General features: G+C 35.5%; 1 protein-coding gene across 1 annotated transcript in view; it reads left to right on the plus strand.

Annotated features, from left to right (window-relative positions):
• The window catches only part of LOC148942277 (Golgi to ER traffic protein 4 homolog), a 91468-nt gene that overhangs the window by 32282 nt on the left and 47070 nt on the right, over positions 1 to 12116 (plus strand). Inside the window, exons 4-5 of the mRNA XM_089102944.1 lie at positions 6913 to 7007; positions 11649 to 11791. Coding sequence (XP_088959070.1) covers positions 6913 to 7007; positions 11649 to 11791 — 238 coding nt within the window. The remainder of the gene's footprint in view (positions 1 to 6912; positions 7008 to 11648; positions 11792 to 12116) is intronic.

The raw sequence follows: 12116 nt of genomic DNA on the forward strand, positions 1-12116 counted from the left end.
TTTAATCTTACCCATCAAAAGTTACGTGCCTGAGAAAATTTGGCTGATTTTCGAAAAAAGGGGGAAAGACCCCCTAACAGTTATAGAACCTTAATGAAAATCACACCATCATATTCAGCGTATCATATAACCCTACTGTAGAGGTTTAAAGCTCCAATCTAAAAAAATGTGTTATTTTTCATTTTTTTCCCTAATAAAGATCACGGTTGGTTTTGGTTTTTGGTTGTGTTTGTTTTTTTTTGATTTTTTTATTTTTTTTACCCGGGGGTATCGTTTAGGACCCGGGGTGCGATAATATCGTGGGAGGGCTAATTGGAAAGTAAATTAAAATTTATATTGCCCTTTTTAATTTACCAAAAAAAATGGAGGGCAACTAGGCCCCCTCCCACGCTCATTTTTTTCCCAAAGTCACCCGATCAAAATTTTGAGATAGCCATTTTGTTCAGCATGGTCGAAAATATGATAAAAATGTCTTTTAGGATGACTTGATCCCCCAAAGTCCCCAGGGGGAGGGCTGAAAGTTATGAACTTTACTCAATGTTAACATATAGTATTGGTTATTGGGAAGTATACAGACTTTTTCAGAGGAGATTTTTTCTGGTAGGTGGGGGACGGAGAGGGGGGGGGGCTATATGGAAGGAACTTTCCATGACGGACGTTTTCAGGGGGGAAGGGACAGTGCTAGGAAGGGGGCGCCGGATTTCCCAGCATTATTAAAGATAAAGATCAGGAATTAAATAAAAAAAAACAAGTTTTTCAACTGATCAACTGATTGTGATTAAGAGGTCATTTTTAAAGAACTGGAAAAAAAAATTCGAACTATAGTTTAAAGAGCAGGGTATTGACTAGGGGGCGAACCCCCTAACATACGTGTTAAAAATTTATGAATATAGAAGTTCGTTACGTAAGTTAATTCTAAGTTACGTATATTTATTACTAATAAAAACGTTCGTAAATAAAATTAAACAAGTTTCGAGAAAGCCATTTAACCAAATATAATATGCAAATTTTGTTTTAATTATTCATGTACGGTGAGCCAAAATCAAAACCTGCATTAATTCGAAAACGTTCAAAAATTAAATAAAAAAAACAAGTTTTTTTAACTGAAAGTAAGGAACGACGTTAAAACTTAAAACGAAAAGAAATTATTCCGTATATGAAGGGGGCTGTCCCCTCCTCAACGCCTCGCTCTTTACGCTAAAGTTTGACTTTCTCACAACTCTAAAAATAAATCAAAAATAAAATCAAAAGAATCAGATTTCAATGCTGATTTCAAATATATAACTTTCATCAAGTTTAGAGCTACCCATCAAAAGTTACGCGCCTTAGAAAACTTGGCTTATTTTCAAAAAAGGGAAGAAAGGCCCCCTACAAGCTAAAGAATCTTGGCGAAAATCCAACTATTAGACTTAACATAACAGAAAACCCCTCTGTAGAGGTTTCAAGCTCCTATCTACAAAAATGAGGATTTTTGCATTTTTTGCCAGAAGAAAGATCACGGATGCGTGTTTATTTGTTTTTTTGTTTGTTTGTTTTTTTTTTTTCCCAGGGGTGATCGTATCGACCCAGTGGTCCTAGAATATCGTGGGAGGGCTCATTGGAACGGAAATTAAGAGTTCTAGTGCCCTTTTTAAGTGACCAAAAAAAATGCAGGGCAACTAGGCCCCCTCCCACGCTTATGTTTTTACCAAAGTCACCCGATCAAAATTTTGCGATAGTCATTTTGTTCAGCATGGTCGAAAATATGATAAATATGTCTTTTAGGATGACTTAATCCCCCGAAGTACCCAGAGGGAGGGCTAAAAATTATGAAATTTACCCAATGTTAGCATATTGGATTGGCTATTTGGAAGTATACAGAAGTTTTCCGGTGTTTTTTTGGGGGCTAGGGGGTGGGCGGGGTGGCCCGAGAGTTATATTGGAGGATCTGTTCATGAAGGAATTTTTCATGGGGGAAGGGAAATTGCCATGAAGGGGGCGCCGGACTTGCCAGCATTATTTATTGGTTATTGGGAAGTATACAACCATTTTCAGGAAGGATTTTTTCTGGAGGGGGGCTAGAGGAGGGAGTTACTCTGGAGAATATTTCCGTGGAGGATGTTTCTTTGGGGTAAGGGACATTTCTATGAAGGGGGCGCCGGATTTCCAAGCATTATTTAAAAAACGATCAGAAATTAAATAAAAAAAAACAAGTTTTTTCAACTGAAATGTAAGAACGAATATTAGAACTTAAAACGAACAGAAATTATAATGTATGTGAGGGGGTCGTCCCCCAAGTCAATAACTCGCTCTTTAAGCTACAGTTTTTTTTATTTCTTTAAAAATAGCGATCTATTATAATTAAAAGGCCTTTGTTATTCAGGGGTTTGTGTATCAAATTTTTTTTTAAATTTTAAAGTAAAGAGCGTGGTATTGACTAAGGGCAGAACCCCCTCATATACGTACGTAATAACATATACGTAATAAAAAAAACAATGAAAAAGCAAGCGATACGGCTCAATAGTAATCGAAACTTTTAAAAACGGAATTTTGCCCCTACAAGAGCAAGAATTTTAATGAAAATCACACCGTCAGATTCAGCGTATCAGAAAACCCTATTACATAGGTTAAAGCTCATATCTGCAAAAATCTGCAACTTCGTATTTTTTGCCAGAAGAAAAATATACGAATATAAAAGTTAGTTACGTGAGTCAATTTTTAAATAAATCCATCTAGAAAAAGAAAATTAAAATTTTTATTCAAATAAAATATTAATTAAATAAAAAACGATACGAAATTAAATAAAAAAAAACAATTTTTTTAAACTGAAAGTAAGGAGCGACATTAAAACTTAAAACGAACAGAAATTATTCCCTATATGAAAGGGACTGTCCCCTCCTCAACGCCTCGCTCTTTACGCTAAAGTTTGACTCTTTCTCATAACTATATTTTTTTAAACAATAAAAAACTTTAGCGTAAAGAGCGAGGCGTTGAGGAGGGGACAGCCCCTTTCATATACGGAATAATTTCTGTTCGTTTTAAGTTTTAATGTCGCTCCTTACTTTCAGTTTAAAAAACTTGTTTTTTTTATTTAATATTATTAAAGGCCTTACATGTTACTGCCGATCGGTGTTAGTTCTTACCACACTAAAAGATAAGGCACTAAACATATCAAAATCATAGCCATAGCCATCGTCATACAAATTTGTATGCTAAATTGAGGGAGGTTTCAATGTAACTAGTATTCTGGCAGGCTGGAGAGTTATATATAATCCGAATGGTCACAGAACTCTTTGTATGGGTCACTCTAAGCTTGGATTATTCAGACATGAGTAGATTATATGGCTCTGAATATTAATAGAAACATCTCCTCCCCGTATTTCGCACGATCGGTGCGTATTTGTCCTGGCCTGAAGAGCGTGTACACCTGTGTGACAACCTTGCGGCTTTATATCTCCCGGTTCAAATTGGTCTCCGTAATGCGCATAATAGATGTTTTGGAGCTAAACTAATATCAAAACCAGTCGTAATTATTTATGTTACCTCGTACATTACAGTGGGCTACCATAATTATGACCGTTTGGATTACCTGGGGACGTACTATAGGTTGCCGACTGAAGGTTAGTTCGACCTCAGGGTTATTTGGGTTTGTTTGAGCCAAGTAATAGACTCTTTGTTGGGTGGCAAGCTCAATAAAGGGACTCCAACCAGGTCGAGGGACTCTGCATTGGAGTTGGTGCCCCTGCATAGATTTTACTTACGCCAGGTTCAGAGTGGAGCGTTTTCATGACACCTCTCACCATTCAGTTTACGGACTAAATTTTTTTGAAACAGGGGCAGCACGAGGAGGTTTTCCACGTGGGTTGTTTAATTAATAATTGGTATCATTAATTAGGTATCCATTATAATTTTGGCTACATTATGAACCAACGCTCAAAGTAGTTGTCAGTGTAGTCTCCATCTGGTCGAAAGCCAGCTTGATTTTTGGGGATTCTTGTATCCCTTGCCTCCATAAAGCAGTTCAATATTATTTTACCAAATAGATTTACAGCGATGTTTATCCAACTAATCCCATGGTAAGTTTTGTGCGGTGGCTTATTGTCTTGCTTTAGAAAGAGAGAATGACTAACGTATTTGACTCTTTGGGAAATGATTGAACCCATTACGTATGCAACTATTTAGTTTTAACTTTGGGCACTACTCGTGTAGTTTTGAGGGAAAGTTATCTTTTCAAAGGTATTTGTGGTTCTCAAAAGCCTTCGTCTCTTTGCGAATCGATAGAGTTCTGGCAGTAATTTCAACTTTGTCATTCAACTTTTGTTCCACCTAGTATCTTATCAATGGTCTTCTTCCTTTTGAAAATGTCCCACCTCTTCTTGTGGTCAGAGTTCTCTTCATCCTCGCTAATGGCACACCTCATTTAGCAAAAACTATTAAGGTTGTATGAATGTTTTGAATCAAAACATACTGAGTACATTTTCATAAATTGTGTCCGGTTCTCACCAAAATTAAAATTCAAGGGTTTCTGGACTTGGTGGTTACAAGTTTAGAGTTAATAGTGCCCCAATGACGCATGGGCCACCATTTAGATCCACCTCTAGATTTTGGGAAGAAATGTTTTTTTTTTTGTTATTTTATTTTATGTTTTATTATCATTGAAAGATGATAAATTCCCCCCCCCCCTATCCCCATTATTTTCAATCTATATGGTGTTTGATTTTCCCTAAAGTTGGCTTTAGAAATTTTCATCGCTCGCTGATGGCAAATATAAGACTAATATTGCATTAAATAAGTCCAAGTCAGAATGCATCAAGCACATATATTAAGAATAATAGAGATGCTGTATTTTCTTGAAAACCAGAGTCATTAAGGAATTACAGTCTGTGTGGTTGGAGTTCCTGAGGTTGAGGACTTTAGTTTTTAAGGGTATATTCCATTGTTTATTTCAAATCTGAGGATTATTTCATAAATACAGGAGTCAAATTCGAAAATAGATTAGGATTGTATACGGTCCGTATTTTTCAAATAATGTTTGATTTCCACCAAAGTTGGTATTTATTATTCTAGGTTTATTGAGTCTAAATCGGAGTCCGATGTTGCGATATTGGAATTTTTAATCTTGCTTCTATTCCAACTATAGCTAATATTGGTAGGTTTTAATCATTAATCAGCACTTATTGTTCCTATGAGTAAGACTTTTTAGGCAGTGCTACTACTATCGTTATAAAATTTATATCAATTGCAAAACGACACGATATTAATTTAAAGTAAAACTTTTCCTTGAAGAGTAGAGACCGAGTTTAAAAGCTACTTAAGCAGAAATTAACTTTTATGAAGATTTTAAACTTGACGAGTAGAAATTGCTATGAATGATGAAACAAACTTAAAATAAAAAAGATAGACTCCCCCCTCCCCTTGAATGCCGGAGCGTGATTGTGCTTCTATGAAAATATGATCTTTTACACGATTTTTCTTTTTTCAGTATAATCTTAAGATATATTATCAAGGCCGTATCCAGGGGGGGGGGGGGTTACCGGGTTTGAACCCCCCCCCCCCGAAATTTTTGACCGAGTCGAAAATTAGTCTAAAAAATACCTCTAAAGACAAAACCTTACCAGAAACTAAATATACTCCCACACTAAATCTTATTGCATTTTGTGTATTAATGATTCTGATCTGCTTAAGCAATTAGGTAACTGTAGGTAACCCTGTGTTCACCTGACCATGCATAGTAAATTAGGGTTAATAATATGCGCTCTGATCAGCTTACGCAATTAGGTAACCCCATGTTCACCTGACCTTGCATAGTAAATTAGGATTAATGGGCGCTCGAGGTATAGTATAAGAGAGTGCAAGATTGTCAGTTCAGTTCATTTTCGGACTTGGCTAAGAGAAGAGCGATTTTCAACATGAAGAGGAAGTGTGACATTACGTCGTTTTTCGCGCCCAAGCGGACCTATATATAGACTATACAGGTATATAGACTACTTCTAGCCTACTATTTGGCTTCTTTTTGCGCAAAAAAAAAAATAGCTTGTAGTATTTAAAAGTATGTAAATACTTGTCTTGTTTTTGCGTTACTAAAAAAAAAAAAAAAATGCCCCTTATAGATACGAAAGTATGCCTAGTGGACGCGTCCTCGTTCGCAAGGGGCGGACTAACGGTCTCGAGCTAACGTAATGTTGCTCGAGGATGTTAGACAAAGTCCACGGGAAAAAATCGGGTAATCACAACATGTTTATAGTTTTTTCTCCCCTACAGGAAAATCTGTATTGCGTAAAGTAATTCGTTTTCCTTTTCCGCGATCGCTTGACAGTTGAGGCGTGGTTTTCGACTCTAATGCAGCCGAATTATTTGATAAATGAAAAACCCTTTTTTTCGGAGTTGTGCCATCCCCCCATGATACATGACATAAAATCTTGGCACTTACTGGTTCCATAGCCTCAGAATGACACCTGGAAGATGACCTCAGGGCAGTTCCGCATACAAGATTTTTTCGGGGGGGGGGGGTACAAAACAATTTCTTTCCGGGGGGAATACAAATTTTTGTTTTCTTGGAGGGGAGGTACAGCAAAAACTAAAAACGCATCAAAAATTTGTTTATGTTCATTTTGTTACGTTTTTACGAGTCTGACGAACTTTTTTTGGGTGGGGGGTCAAACCCCTAACCTCTCCCCCTGGATTTGGTCTTGCCTCAGGGGTAACCAAAGAATTCCCAGAAAAAAAGGTGCAAGGTTCTTTTTTTTAAAGAAAGTAGCTTGCGTTTACGCAGAGCAGAAATAAACTTTGCTGTTCCTGTAAACATTTCGTTTTTCATCTGAGGGCAATTACCCCGGTGCCTTGATGAATGACGCCCTATTTCTTGGAGAGGTGGTGTTGTAATATAGTATGCAAAAGTTTAGTACGGTTTTATGATTTATATTTTCTTTATAGCAAACAAGTGGTGCAGATCTAGCTATATTATTGCTAAACGTTTTGCAGAAGGCGAATAAACAAGTAGACGAGGAGAAAGTAGAGCTCCTGTCTGGGTATGTAATTTTGTTTACGGTCGTATTAGTTTCAATAAATAAGTTAAAAGGAAAGAAACAGCTTTGTTGATATATTTATTTATACGTAATAAATAATGAGTTTATAATTAATTAAACTTCAATGGTCACTTTTAGCATTAAGGCTCTGTGGCGCAAATACGGTTTGATGTGATGTCAGTTACTACTTTCTAAAAGATCTTTTCATCTCTAATTATCATCGTTCTTTTCGTCTCCTTCTGTGGTTTTTTCTCCTTTATTCCACTGTTTTTCAAGGTAACTAGACAAATATATAAGTATACACTTTTGTCCATTTGCTATACGTACTTGGCCATGGAGTGCCACGTGCAAAACAACTGTCTATGGCGCCGTGATTCAGTTGAAATTGAAACCCTAAAACCCGTATCTCATCAAAGCCATTTCTGGATTCGATCAAGCAAAGATTTCAGTAATTTGTATGTCTAGCAGTCTAACCAAATAAAATCTAGTATCGACTTTCATGATGTGCCTTGAGTTGTGAAATATGCACAGTAAAGAAACGAAAATATGCTGGGCGCACGTTCCTACATGAATCAAAGTTTGCTCAGTGTCTCTCTGTCTCATTTATTTCGCAATCTACGTACTGGAGTTATATCTGTTTACCCCGTGTCAAAAATAATATTATACAAATCTTGATAATTACGTCTTATAAATTTTAATGTATTGATAGTCGTTTAGAGTTAGGAACAATAGTTTCGTTTTTGGATTTCTTTGATTTGTGTCGTTTTGTTGTTTTTGGATGTTTTCTATAATTATTTTGTATGTAATTATATATATATATATATATATATATATATATATATATATATATATATATATATATATATATATATATATATATATATATATATATATATATATATATATATATATATATATATATATATATATATATATATATATATATATATGAAATCTTTCAAACACTTATGGTCAGTGCTTACGCTTATTGTTAAGGTTGTATTTCTCTTTCCGTTCATGTCTAGGAAGACAACTGGTACATTTTGTGATATGTATTCTTTTTCAGCATGTTGATATGTTACACACTAGACAGGTCCGCTCCGATGCTGCTATCTACTATTTAAATATTGTCTATTTTCAATAATTAGAAAACAAATGGGATCAAAGAAGCAATGCAAATTGTCAAGAGTTTAAAATTCCAAGAGTTCAAATGTCAAAATTCAAAAAAGCGATAGGCATTAAAATACATAAATTTTTCAACATTTGTGGGGTTATTGATTCATTGTTATGTATATGAAACGTATGAACCATACACAGATACTCGTCAAACAGTTCATGCTAACGAACTGTAAATAAGGTGCCACTGGGTCCTTATTATAGTAATAAATAGTAACTGAAACTCTAAAATACGAAATTTTGATAACAATTGATACATCAGGAGAATTGGCTTTTTATCCTTATTCCATGTATATAATATATGTTAAAATATAATATAATATGTAAAACACTTCATTAAGTTTAATGTTACCCATCAAGGACTACGAGCCTGTGAAAATTTGCCTGATTTTTAAACAAAGGGGAAAACACTCCCCAAAAGTCAAGCAATGTTAGTAAAAATCATACTAACAGATTCAGAATGTCAGAGAACCCTACTGTAGCTGTTTCAAGCTCTTATCTATAAAAATGCCCAATTTTGTACTTGTTGCCAAGAACAAAGATCATGGATGCGTGTTTTCTTGTCTGTTTTTCCCAGGGTGATCGCATGGAACTGATAGTCCTAGAACATCGGGATAGGGCTTATTTGTTTGGAAATATTAACTTCTAATGGCTTTTTTTAAGTGACCTAAAAGATTTATAGGCAACTAGCCTCTCACGCATGTTTTTCTCCCAAAGACATCCAATGAAAATTTTGAGATATTTTTTTGATTCAGTGTAATTGAAAGGTCCAATAACTATGATTTTGGGGATGGCATTTCCCCTACAATCACTGGGGAAAGGGCCGTAAGGTGTAAGTTGTAAAATAATATATTTGAACCCCCTGTACCACAGTTTATATAATTATCCACGGGTAGACAAGTCAGACGCGAAACAAGTGAAAACCCGCTATTACGAATAATGCACTTTGTAACCATTTCTCATTGATAGACGCAAACACACTGATCCATAAGTGAAGAAAGAAGTGGGAGGAGTTTTTTGTTCGCACCGAGAACAAAGAGCAGAAATGATCTGTGATAAGCTTACTGGATAATTATATAAACTGTGCTCTGTACATACAAAAATGCACTTAGAGGATTATGGAGGAAGAAAAATCCATAATAAAAACACTTATCATCGCAAATACTAAAAGATACACTAACAACGATTAACAAACGATTAATACAACCCGATTAATACATCTTATCGCATATCTTATAAACTCAGTAACGTTTAGAGATATAACTGTTACGACTTACGAGACCAAACAGGAACTCGGAGAAAATACTTACAAAGTTTGAAAAAAAACAGACCGAATTTGTTGACGTTCTGACGTGGTAAAAACTTACATAATGGCTCCAGAAAAAAACAAATGGGGAGAAAAAAACGAGTTATAAAGCCGACCAAGCGTTTTTTGTCAAATTGGCCTTCAACTCTAGAAAGAAGCCCATAGGACTTTCTCAACCTCTCTCTCAAACACATTTATTGTTAGCGACCGTGTTGCTCGAATCGAGGTCCCGAATGTAAGTCCAAGGTACTTGAGAGACGCAGTGGAAAAAATTGTATCAGGACCAACCTGAATTTTTGAATCGAGAGGGTGGTGACGACCAAAAACGAGCAATTCAGTTTTAGCAGAAGCGACTGACAGCCTGATTTCAAACAACCCAGCATAAAGGCTATTTACAGCTGCCTGTAGTGATTGCAAGTAATCAGACAGCAGAACAATGTAATCCGCATACGAAAGGTGACTCGCGTCAAATGAATAGCTCGATAAGAAAATGCGGTATTATGTTGGTTGCACAGTGGATGGCATTGTTCAGTATTGTAGGACTTAACACTGAACCCTGTTTTGCTCCGCGATGCACAGAAACTTGACTACTATAAAGATTTACGACATGTACACGTATAGAAGAGTTTCGATACCCTTGTCACAGAGAGGCACAAATGAATAGGTTTACCCCACTCCTCAAAAGTGCTAAAATAGCTTGGGAGTGCAGGATCGAATCAAATGCTTTAGAAATATCTATTGAACAAACATATAAGGGTTTCTCCATTCTCTCTTGCCTCTCCGAAATAGAACAAAAACTGCATTTGCATTCCCGACACCAAAACCCGCAACCAAACTGATGACCTCCGTGATCACACCTATTCGAAGTTTTTAAAAGAAAAATCTTTTCAATTAATTTTGCAATAACTGAAAACACTGTAATCGGACGATAAGAGTCACAAGACTGAAGGTCATTTTCCTTTTTTGGGACACGCGTCACGATGCCCTCGTATCGTGACGTGTGTCACCTGTGAATTATGTTTGTTTTGTCCTAACTTTTGCTACCTTAAACAAAAACCAATTGCTTTGTGAAGAGGGACTTTGCACTCCTTAAAGATTATGCTTTATCCTTTTCCTTAATCGCTTATAACCATTATCAAACGCTGCTTATCAATTGCTGTTTTTTAAATTAGGGCTGCCACTTCTTGTGTTTCCCTTGATCTTGGGGTTTCAGTTGTTAGTTTGCGATCTTGAAGAAAATATCCATAATAGACTAAAAAGGTATATATATATATTATGTTCATTAATATTACGGTATTATTTTCCAAGTGTTTGATTTTCGCGAGGGAATTTTGGAACATTCTTGAATTCCCAATGACGACCCTGTTTCTAATATTCAACATTAGTCGCAGCAGATTTAAGGTCAATGGTGATTTAAAGGACATTCTATAAAGAAAGAAAAACGAGCAAAAATGGGGCTTTTAAAGGTCAAATGAAAATACTGTAAAAACACAACAAAACGAATATTTCGCGGGGAAAAACGCCTCTCTTCCTCAGCGCTAAACTAAAAAATATAATCAATACGAGCGCCTAAGAACAAACCAACAAATGAAACGTGGAAAGTCATTGTGAATGTTAAAAAAAAGCAATGAAAAAAAAAAACAAAAAAATTAAAAGATGAATAAAAACCAATAAAAGACAAAAAATTTTAAGAATTAAAATTAAATACCTAACAACAATAAAAGTGAGTCATTCACCAATATCCGCAATTTGCAAAGAAATTCAAAATTGAACCGCCATCGACGGATACAAGTGAATAACTGAGAAATAAAAGACTAACATTCATTCACTCAAACTAAAACGAAACCAAAAAGGACATTCTAACTATTCTTAACAAGCATGTACACGAGATTTTTTCAGGCTGTAGGGGCTGTAGTTAGATATCAAATTTTATTTAGCAATTTGAAAAAGAATTGCCTATAAGTTCAGGAAAATTTAGGGAAGAGGGTAATGGTCCCAGGCCCTTTTTCTTCTTGCATACGTCCCTAATTCTTAGGATGAGCTTTTTTTATGCTCCATATAAATCAAACACATAATTTAAAATCAATTTTTTTTTACAACTTTCGAGGTTTCTCTAGTTAAGTATATTTTAATAACTTTTAATTATTTTTCTTATGTTGTAGATTACATCAGAAAATGAAGCCTGACTTGGCAGAACGCCAGACTTTTTTATCTAATGCCCTTGCTTGGTCAGGTGTAAACCCAGCTACAAACACAACTGGTCATCCAGATTTGCACAAAGCTTTTGCCAAAACATTCTGGAAAGGTAAGTGCTAACTGGTTAGGCCTCTGATAGGGGGATATAAATGGATTTCTTTAACAGCTTAGCACTTAATTTATGGTGCTACAGGATAAACAATCCTGTGGTGGCACAGTGAGATTTATCTCTGCTTGATTCGGGACCTTGGGCTTGATCTAAGGTGCTACAAAGTTTGGAGCTGTATGGAAACAATGCAATAATTTTAAACAACAAAAGCACATGCATCAAAATGTTAAAATTATTTGATTTACTAAAATTATAAAAGTAGAAACATGTATATTTTTTTCAGTAAAGTGGAAATTTTGTTCTGGCCTTGGGAAGGCATAGGGGT

The sequence above is a fragment of the Artemia sp. Qi Xiang Cuo genome, chromosome 17 (assembly GCF_049724085.1).
Source record: "Artemia sp. Qi Xiang Cuo chromosome 17, ASM4972408v1, whole genome shotgun sequence".
In the NCBI taxonomy this organism is placed as follows: Eukaryota; Metazoa; Arthropoda; class Branchiopoda; order Anostraca; family Artemiidae; genus Artemia; species Artemia sp. Qi Xiang Cuo.